This window comes from Nycticebus coucang, chromosome 12, assembly GCF_027406575.1.
Source record: "Nycticebus coucang isolate mNycCou1 chromosome 12, mNycCou1.pri, whole genome shotgun sequence".
Lineage (NCBI taxonomy): Eukaryota > Metazoa > Chordata > Mammalia > Primates > Lorisidae > Nycticebus > Nycticebus coucang.
The window spans coordinates 99069808-99081990 of NC_069791.1; the positions used below are offsets into that span (position 1 = coordinate 99069808).

At 48.9% G+C, this 12183-nt stretch overlaps 2 protein-coding genes across 3 annotated transcripts in view; both read left to right on the forward strand.

Annotated features, from left to right (window-relative positions):
* LOC128562047 (ATP-binding cassette sub-family A member 17-like) overlaps window positions 1-404 on the forward strand; it is a 150105-nt gene extending 149701 nt beyond the window's left edge. The window contains exon 35 of the mRNA XM_053556652.1: window positions 1-404. Within this exon, the coding sequence (XP_053412627.1) occupies window positions 1-404 (404 nt within the window).
* CCNF (cyclin F) overlaps window positions 347-12183 on the forward strand; it is a 27795-nt gene continuing 15958 nt past the window's right edge. Inside the window, exons 1-9 of one of the 2 annotated variants that reach the window (XM_053556522.1) lie at window positions 347-427; window positions 1952-2106; window positions 3316-3422; window positions 5414-5481; window positions 7195-7388; window positions 7645-7698; window positions 9514-9618; window positions 9936-10013; window positions 10907-11058. In XM_053556522.1, the coding sequence (XP_053412497.1) occupies window positions 412-427; window positions 1952-2106; window positions 3316-3422; window positions 5414-5481; window positions 7195-7388; window positions 7645-7698; window positions 9514-9618; window positions 9936-10013; window positions 10907-11058 (929 nt within the window). In that variant the 5' untranslated portion in view covers window positions 347-411. Of the gene's footprint in view, window positions 428-1631; window positions 1653-1951; window positions 2107-3315; window positions 3423-5413; window positions 5482-7194; window positions 7389-7644; window positions 7699-9513; window positions 9619-9935; window positions 10014-10906; window positions 11059-12183 lie in introns of those variants that run through there. The other variant, XM_053556523.1, reaches the window with a different exon arrangement.

Here is a 12183-nt window from a genome sequence, read left to right on the forward strand (position 1 = left end):
TACACGACAGAAAGAACCATGCCGTGCGGTTTCAGGGTCCAGGCTGGGCCGCGGACACAGAAGGGTCACCACGAAACGCTGGCCTTCGCCCTGACCTGCCCTACCTCCCCGCGCTGCAGCTTCTGGTCAGCCGGGAGGCGGGAAGCCGCGTGGGCTCCGCCAATCAACGGCTAGTGTTCGAATTCGCGTCCTGGCGCGGCCAATCGCCGGGCGCGCGCAGCCGGAGGGGTGGGCGGGGCTGGGATGGGACGGGCGGTGCCCCGCAGGCAGGCCAATGGGAGCTCTGGGCACGTTTGAAAACTGGGGCGGGCAGAGGGCGGAGAGAGCCGGTGCCTGAGTGGGGCGGTGTTCATTGGCCTGTACGCCGGCGCGCTTGCGGGAGGCGCGGGCGGCGGTGGAACTAGCCCAGCAATGGGGAGCGGCGGCGGTGAGTGCGCGGGCACAGGCGGGAGGAGGGTGCTGCAGGTCATAGCCCCTCGCCCCTGCTGCCTGCCCAACTGGGGGAATGGCGGGTCCTGAGGGATAAGAGTCCCCGGTACGGTGGGCACGGCGGCTTCGTGCCTCTTACTCCGGGTGGGGTCGCACCGCCTTTGAGCACCGGGCACCCCCAGCCCCGAGACTGCCCGCGTACCAGACGCGGAGTTTAAATGCCCTGGGCTTCCGCGCCCCGGCGAGGCGGCTCCTCCCGCGCAGAGGGGTTTCCTATCTTGATCCCCGGGAAAGTAGCAGCTCGGGTCTAGCTGCTGCTGCCCCTCCGGTTTGGGGGTCGGGAGCTGACCGAGAGTGATGCGAGAGGAAGCGATCCGTTCACTCGGGCCGCCTAATGTGCCGTCTGCGCCCTTGAGGGCGGGGACAGGGGACCTGTTCCCTGAAGAGCTCCACACGTGCGTAGGGCGCAGTAAACACGAACTATTGTGATAGTAATTATTAGACATTCCAAGTGTCTCTCCTGGAAGGAGAGGATGGGGAGCGTTATATGTAAAACCTACGCGATCTGTGGAAATTAGCCACCCTGGGAATGCGTTTGGCTTTCACCGCACATTCAATTGCTGACAGGAAGACCCAGAACAAGAGAAGGGAGGGGACAGTCGCTGGAGATGCCCTGGGAGGGATTCTGTGGAGAATGGGAGGAGGAATGAATGGAAAGATGGGTAAATTTGTAGACAGAGAGTAGGCTCTTGAGGTTCCTGTCTGAAGCCATCTATTTTCCAGTAAGACAAGGGCAAGGCCATCTGCTTAGGAGGAAAGAATGGCTGGAGTGGAAGCTTGCAGTGGGGACAGGGGAAGAGCTCTTCAGGGCAAGGTGGCTGAGCTGGCTGCTGGTGTGGAGGCTGCTTCTCCTTTCATAACTGAGCCTGTGTAGGTCTAGGTCTGTGTTGGGAGCGGAACAGCCTCTTTGCTGAGTAGTTGTCAACTCCCCCCTTTAAGGAGGAAGATACTGAGACTCAAGAGACTGGGAAGCTCTGCAGAGCTCAGACTCAAGACATGGACTGGCGTGGCCTCCAAGTCTGTTGCTTCTCTGCAAGCTTGACCCTCCTAATTTGGACTCAAAACTAGATTTCTCAAGCACATAGGTCCATCTTGAACATTATACTTTTTGTTGATATGTACAAGGAGGCAAGCTATCCAGCAAAGTTCCTGAGAGTGACAGTGTAAGGAGAATCATTCTCAGCATGGGCTGCTTTCCCCTTCCTGCTTATCGTGTGGGCTCTGGATCAGAAACTGTTCCAGTAGCTAAGTTACAGGATGCCTGCTTTTCCTCATAAATATTTGTTGAGTATTTGAACAACTGATGATGCCTTCTGTAATTTGTATAGTGCTACTCCTTTATTTAATTTTTGTTTGTGACTAGAAATATCAGTTCCTTATCTTGTGGGACAAGGGATAGCTACTATTAGATCTTCAGATGTAACTTTTCAACTTATTGAAAACTGTGGATTTTTTTTTTAAGTGGTCCACTGTAGGTGTGCCAAGTGTTTCTGTTATCCTATGAAGCGAAGAGTAAGAAGGCGGCCCCGAAGCCTAACCATCTTGAGTCTCCCCGAAGATGTGCTTTTTCATATCCTGAAATGGCTTTCTGTTGGGGACATCCTTGCTATCCGAGCTGTAAGTTGCCACATGAACAGTGTGAACTCTTAGCTGTGTTGGTTACACCATCAGAGCCTCATTTCCTTAAATGTCAGAGCAAAACTTTGACTATAGTGGGGAGCAAAAAACAAGGAAGATGTTATTACTAAGTGCTTGAAGATGTTCCAATGACAGGGATAGCACACTCAGGTTTGTGTCTATCCATCTCTGTCAAAATAGTGACAGAGAAAGTTCCTTTTTATGGTGGTGAGATTTGTATCCCTTAAAAAATAAGATAATGTTGGCCAGGCACAGTGGCTCACGCCTGTAATCCTAGTACTCTGGGAGACCGAGGCGGGTGGATTGCGTGAGCTCACGAGTTCGAGACCAACCTGAGCAAAAGTGAGACCTGGTCTCTACTGAAAAATAGAAAAACTGATGCAAGAGGATTGCTTGACCCCAAGAGTTGGAGGTTGCTGTGAGCTATGATGCCACAACACTCTACCCAAGGCGACAGCTTGAGATTCTTGAGTCTCAAAAAAAAAAAGATAATGTTAAAAAGAATAAAAAGTTCTTTTTGAGAACAAATCCCATTTAATACTCTAGGAGTTATTTCTGCAAATACTGAAACTACAGCCTCACTTTGAGTGACTTAACCTACGGTACATAGCAAATTTGTGAGAAAACTACAAGAATCTATTTCCTGACTCCCAAAGCCACTTCTGTTACCTGTAATACACTTTATACATGTAAAAGCCATGGGTGCAGATTTTAGTGCGTAAGGTGCTCACCTGTGTTCAGAGTCCTGTGTCCACCCAGAGCAGAGGCTCCAGGAACTACCTGAGGTCAGTATTGTAGGTGTCAATCTTTTCCTGCAGCCCCTGTAAGCTCTGGGCCACACAGCAAGGCCTCAGTGGAGAAGCATAAAACAGGTTTCTGTCAGAGTCAGTTTCCCCAGTCTTTGCAGGTATACACCTTTGCAGAAATGTTACCCTTCTTCTACAACCTGAGTTCTTCTTGTTCCTCTTTCTAGGACCATTGCCCCCTGCCCTCACCCCATTAGAACTTCAGAGAAACTTCATTTCTGGGCTCAATTTTCTGTCCAGAGGAGCTGTTACTTGTGTGCACAGAGACAAGAGTCCTTTACTACTTGGGATTGGGATGGAGACAAGAGACCGTGTGTCTACATCCTGTCTTCAGGAGCTTCTAGGTGGCCCCTCAGTAAGCCCTGGCTCTGTGATTTTGCAGGTACACTCCCACCTGAAGTACCTGGTGGACAACCATGCCAGCGTGTGGGCATGTGCCAGCTTCCAGGAGCTGTGGCCTTCTCCAAAGAACTTGAAGCTCTTTGAAAGGTACGTGTACCTTGAAAACTGCTCTGTTCCCATGCCTCTGGGCCTCCCAGTGTGCCAGCCTATGTCCCAGGGCCTGGCTCAGGAGTGATTTTCCTGTTGCTTGCTCCCATGATTGCCTTATCCCCGGGGACTGACCGAGGGCCATAGACCTCCTTCATTGAGCCACACACTGTGCCATTTGCCCTCTTCCCTGGCACAGGCCCACAGTGCTTCCAGAGGGTTCCCACAAGACCCAAAGTCAAGCCACTTACATGTATATACTTTATCCAGCCTTCTTTTCCTTGGGTCACAACTGAGGTATTTCATTTCTATTGCATTCTCCTCATGGTCTGAGCCCACTGCTTGTGACCCACAGGCCAGCAACCTGCCCCATGACCCAAGTGCACTGAGGGCACTAGGCAAGCCACTCTTGGATCCAGGCTCAGACTGAAGTTTAACAAACTGAAAAGCCACAGTTTGGGAGGGGATTTTCCTGACTAGGGTTCGTTCTAGCCCCCACCTACTCAAGTTGCCAGAGATCCAGATAGTAAGTGTAGGACATCTGTGTTGCCTTAGCCACCCTGGAGCTCCTTCTGGATAAACTGTATATTTCATAGTAAGACATAATCCACACACCATACAATTCACCCATTTAAAGTGTGCAACTCAGACTGGTACAGTGGCTCACGCCTGTAATCCTAGCACTCTGGGAGGCTGAGGCAGGTAGATTGCTTGAGCTCAGGAGTTTGAGACCAGCCTGAGCTAGAGCGAGACCCCATCTCTACTAAAAATAAAAAAAACTAGCTGGGTGTTGCGGCAGATGCCTGTAGTTCCAGCTACTCAGGAGGCTGAAGCAGGAGGATCACTTGGGCACTGGAGTTTGAGGTTGCTGTGAATTATGATGCCACAGAACTCTACCCAGGACAACATAGTGAGACTCTGTCTCCCAAAAAAAAAAAGTGTTCAACAAAGTTTTCAAAACAAAAGTTTCTTTTCTTTTTTTTTTTTTTTTTTGAAAAAAAAGTTGTCCTCAGTAGAGTACCCTGGCGTCACAGCTCACAGCAACCTCAAACTCTTGGACTTAAGCGATCCTCTTGCCTCAGCCTCCTGAGTAGCTGGGACTACAGGTGCCTGCCACAACGCCCGGCTATTTTTTGTTGCAGTTGTCATTATTGTTTAGCTGGCCCAGGCTGGGTTCGAGCCCACCAGCCTCTGTGTATGTGGCTGGTACTGTAACCATTGTGCTGCAGGCACCGAGTCAAAAAAAAAAAAAGTTTCAAAAAAGTGCTCAATGTACTTTTTGCTACATTCAGAGTTGTACAAACATCACCATTATATAACTTTAAAATATTCTCATTACCCCAAAAAGAAACCTTGTACCCGGCTGGGCAAGGTGGTTCATGCTTGCAATCCTAGCACTCTGGGAGGCCGAGGTAGGTGGATTGCTTGAGCCCATGAGTTTGAGACCAGCCTGAGCAATAGTGAGAGCCTGACTGTACTAAAAATAGAAAAACTGAGCCGTAAGCCCAAGAGTTGGAGGTTGATGTGAGTGAGCTATAATGACTCCACGGCACTCTAAACAGGGCAAAAGCTTGAGACTATCTCAAAAAAAAAAAAAAAGAAAAGAAAGAAACCTTGTACCCATCAACAGTCACTCCCCATTTTTCCCCACAATCCTTGAAATCCTAGGTGAGGTAGGTGGATTTTTCCCACAATCCCCTTAATCCTAGGTTAATTTTCTATCTCTGTGGATTTGCTGTTCTAACATTTCATATACCTGGGATCATACAATATGTGATCTTTTGTGACTGGCTTCTTACACAGCTTTCGCAGAGCCTAAGGTTTTCAAGGATCATCTATGATAAAGCATTTAGTGGATAATCCATATTTGACTATATTATGTAGAAAGACATTCTGTTCAGAAAACAAGTATTCCAGCTTTAAAGTGCTACAATGCTCCATAGCCTTCTGGGCATAAAATAGTGTGATGTTTTGTGTTCTTAATGTTTCAGGGCTGCTGAAAAGGGAAATTTTGAAGCTGCTGTGAAGCTGGGCATAGCCTACCTCTACAACGAAGGCTGTAAGTTGTCACCACACTCAGGCAGTCACACTGCTGTTCTTGCTGTCTCTGATGGTCTGCCTGACTGTACCTCCTCAGGAGCTTGTGCTCAGATGTACCCTGCTGAGAGATTCATTGATGACACTTTGACATTGTAGGATATGAGTCACGTTTTGTTTTAGTAAGCCTGTTAGTTTTGTTGGCAAAGAATGACTCTAAGCCAGAGATTCAGAATGGGGGCTGCTCCAGCAAACCAGCCTTTCCCCAGGCTCCTTATCTTCTATTCCATTAACACCGAGGCCCACTTGTGGATGACAACTTCTCTCCTTGGCCATCCTCTGTGGAACTCTAAAGCAGAAGTCAGTGTGTTTGGTTCCACAGGGTATCAGTAATATAGGGAGCCAGGGTTCTAAGTCAAAAGCAGATATATGCAGGGCAGAGCTGGTCTGGTGCCGGGACTCTTGCATCCCAGGGGCCAGGTGCTCCTTGAAAGAACCTTGCGCAGCCTTGCTTTAGCTCTGTTGCCAGAGCTGGAGTGTGATTGTATCATCATAGCTCACTATAGCCTCAAACTCCTGGGCTTAAGCAATCAGCCTCCCAAAGTACTCAGAGTATAGGCATGAGCCACCACACTCCTCCACAGCCTTTTCTTCTACCAATTCCTGCTTATCTGCTCAGGACCCCAAGCAATGAACCTATGAACAGCCTGTACTATCCCAGCTCCCAAGATACATAAAGACTGGGGTAAGCTGGTGCCTAAAAGTCCAGCAATTTGAGAGGCCGAAGTGGGAGGATCCCTTGAGACCAGGAGTTTAAGACCAGCTTGGGTGATGTAGTAAGAACCCATCCCTACAAAACATTAAAAAATTAGCTAGGCATAATGGTGCATGCCTGTAGTCCAGTTTCTTGGAAATCTGAGGCAGGAGGATTAGATTACTTGAGCCCAGGAGTTCAAGGCTCTAGTGAGCTATGATTGTATCACTGTACTCTAGCCTGGGTAACAGAGTGAGGACCCTATCTCCAAAATACAAGCAAACAAAAAACTAGAGTGTAGCCTCTGATTTTCCTACTTCTAAAAGCTCTGGTATCTTACTGATAGGTGGTCCCTGCCCTTGGTCATCTGTCAGAATTGTGACCGTAGAGACCATAACCAACTTCCCCATCTTCCAGGCTTGGAAGAGCCAAGCTCCTACAGAGAGCAGTTCCTATACATAACACACACACCATATAACTCACACATCTAAAGTACAGTTTACAAAGTTGTGCAACCAAGTCCTCTGTCTAATTTTATTTATTTATTTGCAGTTTTTGGCCAGGGCCGGGTTTGAACCCACCACCTCTGGTATATGGGGTTGGTGCTCTACTCCTTGAGCCACAGGCACCGCCCCCTCTGTCTAATTTTAAAACATTCTTGTCCCAGAAAAAATCCCCGCCCTCCACCATGCACACATTAGCAGGATTCAGGCAGCTGGCTCCCAGCTGGAGGGAAGATAGCACATCAAGCCTCTAGGCTCTGGGCAGACTGCAGCAGGGCTCAGGGTCACACAGGCATAGAGTTCTGGCCCTTGGAAGGAAAAGGGAAAGAGCCACACCCTGGCAGATTCTTTTCTTCCAAGACGCCAATAGCTTTGCACTATGGTGGGCTTCAGGTTTTAGACTTTCAAAAAGACTGGAAAACTTTCTATGTTCTGTCCCCCAAGACACCCCTGGGTTCTGCTCTGTTTGTTCCCACAGTGTCTGTGTCTGATGAGGCCCGTGCAGAAGTGAACGGCCTGAAGGCCTCTCACTTCTTTAGTCTCTCTGAGCGGCTGAATGCAGGTGCTGCGCCCTTTGTCTGGCTCTTCATCCGCCCGCCATGGTCAGTGTCTGGAAGCTGCTGCAAAGCTGTGGTCCACGAGAGCCTCAGGGCAGAGTGCCAGCTGCAGAGAGTAAGTCCTGGCGAAAGGGGTCCTGGGACATGGGAAACCTCTAAGGCTAGACCACTGGGCTGCAGGGTTCTGGGTAGGTATGTTGACAGCTGGAAGCACCCAAAGGGCTGCACAAAGCATGGGAACTGGAGACAGAGTGGTCCTGTGGGGGAGGTGAGGGTGTGGGAGGGCAGGGGACACAGAGACACAACTGGGAGAGGGGTGGGCAGTTCCCTCTGCTCAAGATCATACTTCGTTCTCCTTTCTTTTTTTATAGACTCATAAAGCATCTATACTGCATTGCTTGGGAAGAGTGCTAAGTCTCTTTGAGGTGAGAACTGATCACTGCACTTGGACTTTGCATTGTTTGACACATCCCTGGCCCCTATCCAGAAAGAACTTGAAAAGCGATATAAGGGCATCCACGGCCCAAAGCAAAAGCTATGCCCTGCCCAGACAGGCCTTGTGGAGCAGGGTGGTACATAGGGACTAGCCACAGGGTCAGATCCTGGCTCCACCCTCACTATCCATGTGGCCATGAGTAAGTGATGTGACCCAGCCCCTGAGTGCTGGTTAGAACTGCAGAGAGAACACAGGATGACCTGAGCATGTGGTGTCAGCTTTGCTGTCTGTGACTCTGCCACTGGCAGGCCTCTCCCACTGCTTGCCCAGATGCCTCTGTTCTTCATGTCCTCACGAGCTTTGTCATCAATGTGTGCCTTCACAACAAATTTAGGGATAGTGGTAGCTTGTAGAGACAGGTGCAACAAAAGCATCAGGGAGGGACCCTAAGGGCAGGGGCCCTGAGAGCCGCCAACATCCTGTCCAGGCAGCTCAGAACAGCTCTTTTGGTGGCATGTGTGAAGAGCAGGCCCTTGGGCAGTCTCTTTGAGACTGTAGAGCCAAGTCAGGGGTCCTGTGGGCCAAGTCCAAACCCATACCTCATCCAGGAAGATAGCAGGGCCTCTCCCAGTTTACACTTCTATTGGCTGTCAAGTGGTTTACCTTTATAGAAGTTATTTCTACTCTTTTTTTTTTTTTTGAGACAGAGCCTCAAGCTGTCACCCTGGGTAGAGTGCCATGGCATCACAGTTCACAACAACCTACAACTCCTGGGCTCAAGTGAATCTCCTGCCTCTGCCTCCCAAGTAGATGGGACTACAGGCACCCGCCACAACGCCCGGCTATTTTTTGGTTGCAGCTGTCATTGTTGTTTGGTGGGCCTGGGCCGGATTCGAACCCACCAGCTCAGGTGTATGTGGCTGGCACCTTAGCCACTTGAGCCACAGGCACCGAGCCTTCTACTCTTATTAGTTAACTCATTTTATTAAAACCAAGAGCAGGCCAAGTGTGGTGGTTTATGCCTGTAATCCCAGCATTCTGGGAGGCTATAGTGGATAGATTGCCTTAGCTCAGGAGTTTGAGACCATCCTGAAGCAAGACCCCATCTCTACTAAACATAGAAAAACTAGCTGGGTATGGTGGGTGACTGTAGTCCCAGCTACTTGGAGGCTCAGGCAGGGGGATTACTTGAGCCCAAAAGTTTGAGGTTGCTGTGAACTATGATAACACCACAAGGCTCAAACCCTAGGATGACAGAGTAAGACTCTGTCTCAAAAAAATAAATAAATAAATAGGCTCAGCACCTGTAGCTCAAGCAGCTAAGGTACCAGCCACATACATCAGAGCTGGCGGGTTTGAATCCAGCCCGGGTTTGCCAAACAACAATGACAACTACAACCAAAAAATAGCCAGGCGTTGTGGCGGTCACCTGTAGTCCCAGCTACTTGTGAGGCTGAGGCAGGAGCCCAGGAGTTGGAGGTTGCTGTGAGCTGTGATGCACGTCACTCTACCCAGGGGGATAGCTTGAGGCTCTGTCTCAAAAAAATAAATAAATAAATAAATAAATAGGGCTGTGCCCATGGCTCAAAGGGGTAGGGCCCTGGCCCCATATACCGGATGTGGCAGGTTCAAACCCAGCCCCGGTCAAAAAACTGCAAAATAATAATAATAATAATAAAATAAATAAAAATAAAGGCAAGAGCAGTAGGTGTGATTGCTTAGGAGTGTGAAGGGCTAGGGTGGTCAGTAGAACAATTAGCAGCAATGGGAGAGGGAGGGCCAGCTGTGCTCCGTCTCGTTCCAGGATGAAGAGAAGCAGCAGCAGGCCCGTGACCTGTTTGAAGAGTCCGCCACTCAGGGGTGTTTGACCAGCTCATACCTCCTCTGGGAAAGTGACAGAAGAACAGATGTGAGTGAACCCTGGTCTGGGGAGAGGAAGAATTACATTGGCCAAAGGGACGGTCTCTAAACTGCCCCTTGGACAAGATTCTGTCAGCAAAAAGGAGGGTCCTCTTACAGCTTCCAGCCTCTCTCAGACCCTAGGAACCCCTGGTCAGCAGGCTGCTCTTGACATCCCCCAAAATAACCATGGTCATTTGAGGAATAAAAGGCAAGAAGCCAGCGTAATTGAGGACTTTCCGGGGAAGGAAACATTTAAGAACCCTGGGGTTTGTTCCTAGTTACGCCCAAGACAACCATATAAAGACAATGACTTTATCCTAACAGATGTCAGATCCTGGACGATGTCTCCACAGCTTCCGGAAACTCAGGGACTATGCTGCCAAAGGCTGCTGGGAAGCACAGGTGACGTGGGGAGCTGACTGTTCTTCCTTTTTTATTATTTTATTTTATTTATTTTTTTTTTTAGAGACAAAGTCTCACTTTATCGCCCTTGGTAGAGTGCCATGGCATCACAGCTCACAGCAACCTCAAACTCTTAGGCTCAAGTGATTCTTTTGCCTCAGCCTCCCAAGTAGCTGGGACCACAGACTCCTGTCATAACGCCAGGCTATATTTAGAGATGGGGTCTCACTCTTGCTGAGGCTGGTCTCGAACCCGTGAGCTCAGACAGTTCCCCCACTTTGGCCTCTCAGAGTACTAGGATTACAGGTGTGAGCCACCACACCCAGCCTATATTTATTTATTTTTAAATTCTTTTTTTTTTTTTGTAGAGACAGAGTTTCACTTTATTGCCCTCAGTAGAGTGCCGTGGCATCACACAGCTCACAGCAACCTCCAACTCCTGGGCTTAGGCGATTCTCCTGCCTCAGCCTCCCGAGTAGCTGGGACTACAGGCGCCCGCCACAACACCCAGCTATTTTTTTGTTGCAGTTTGGCCGGGGCTGGGTTTGAACCCGCCACCCTCGGCATATGGGGCCGGCGCCCTGCTCACTGAGCCACAGGCGCCGCCTATATTTATTTATTTTTAGAGACTGGGTCTTCACAGCTCACTGCAGTCTTAAACTCCTGGGCTTAAGTGATTCTCCTGCCTCAACCTCCCAAGTCCTTTCATCCCTTTAAAAAGTTTTATCATGTGATACACTGCTTATTCAAAAAAGAACAAACTCAGAGTTTCGGGTTAAGTAGGGTGAATGTGTAGATACTTTTTCTCTCCTTGCATGGACCTTTGCTTTGGAAATGGAAAGCCTCTAGCAGTGGCTGCCTCTGGCTTATTTTCATGCCTTTTCTTTCCTCAGCTGTCTTTAGCCAAAGCCTGTGCAAATGGGCACCAGCTTGGACTCGAAACAAAAGTATCCAATGAAATCGTCTGTCAGCTATTTCAGGCTTCCCAAGCCCTCAGTAAGCAGCGGGTCTTCTCTGTGCAGAAGGGACTCAACGACACTATGAGGTGAGGCATCCAGCTGGAGCTGCGTCTCTTTCACCTATATCACCTGTCATAGGCAGCGAGGTGTCTGTTATCAGCCCACCAGGTCCCCCTAACTATGTGTGTGTACACATGTGTGTTATCTAAAACCAGGGATACCAAAGTTATCCAAGACTATGAGGAAGAAAATATCCTACCCCACTCTCTCTAGTTATCCTTGTAAGCCACAGAATGTGTTAAACAATGGGATTCACATCTTCAGCTCCCAGAGCCAAAAGATGACCTTTCCTTATGACCCACCCATATGAGCATCAGCGTGTCATGTGAGACTGTCAGACTCTGTAACCTGCATCTTCCTGTGGGGTCACATTCTTCTGAGGTTTGGAGATAACCCACTTTTATACTAAATCTCTGACTGTGTTAAAGAGTGAAATGGGAAATGCCAGTAGCTGTGGAGGCTTACACTTGAGATTTCAAATGCATTCTGGCAGACACTCCCAGTCAACTAAGGAAATGATCCCATTGGTGCTCATAGTTGGAAATGGTTGTCTCTTTCCTGGAGAGGTGAGGCTCGATTTCTCTTTCTCATAGCCCCATAGAGGGCTCCAAACTGTAGCTTTCACACCCTGTACCCATGGGGTGGCAGCCTCCACTTCTGCCCCTTTCGCTCTTAGCTCGTCCCTCTTTCTGTTGGAAGGAGTATGCTGACAACGCTTGCTAACTCCCTACTGTTTTTTTTGTACTGTTGCTATTCATTTTAAGTGTGAGAGGGTGTTAACAAATAATTTAAGCATTTTTAAATATACAATTCAGTTTCAAGAGGTTGGATCATTAAGCTTGTCAACTCCATCTGCTTAGGGAGCTTCCCTGTCTGTTCACAGTGGCCTCCAGTTAAACCTCAAATGCTTGGGGAAAATAGAGATTTATCTGCTGCTTCTCTGCCCCACATCAACTGGCCTGTCTCCTCATCCTATCTCCCACCCTTAGAGGTGCTTCCACCCGGGCTAACACCTACATCTGCCTGTCTACCTGTCTCCAGCTTCATCTCCATTCTCTCTCACTTTCTGTCCCCTTTACTTTGAGACAAGTGTCTTATCTCCTTTGCTCAGAAAGGTTTTACCATATTCGGGCATCCTTTAGGGTTCTCTT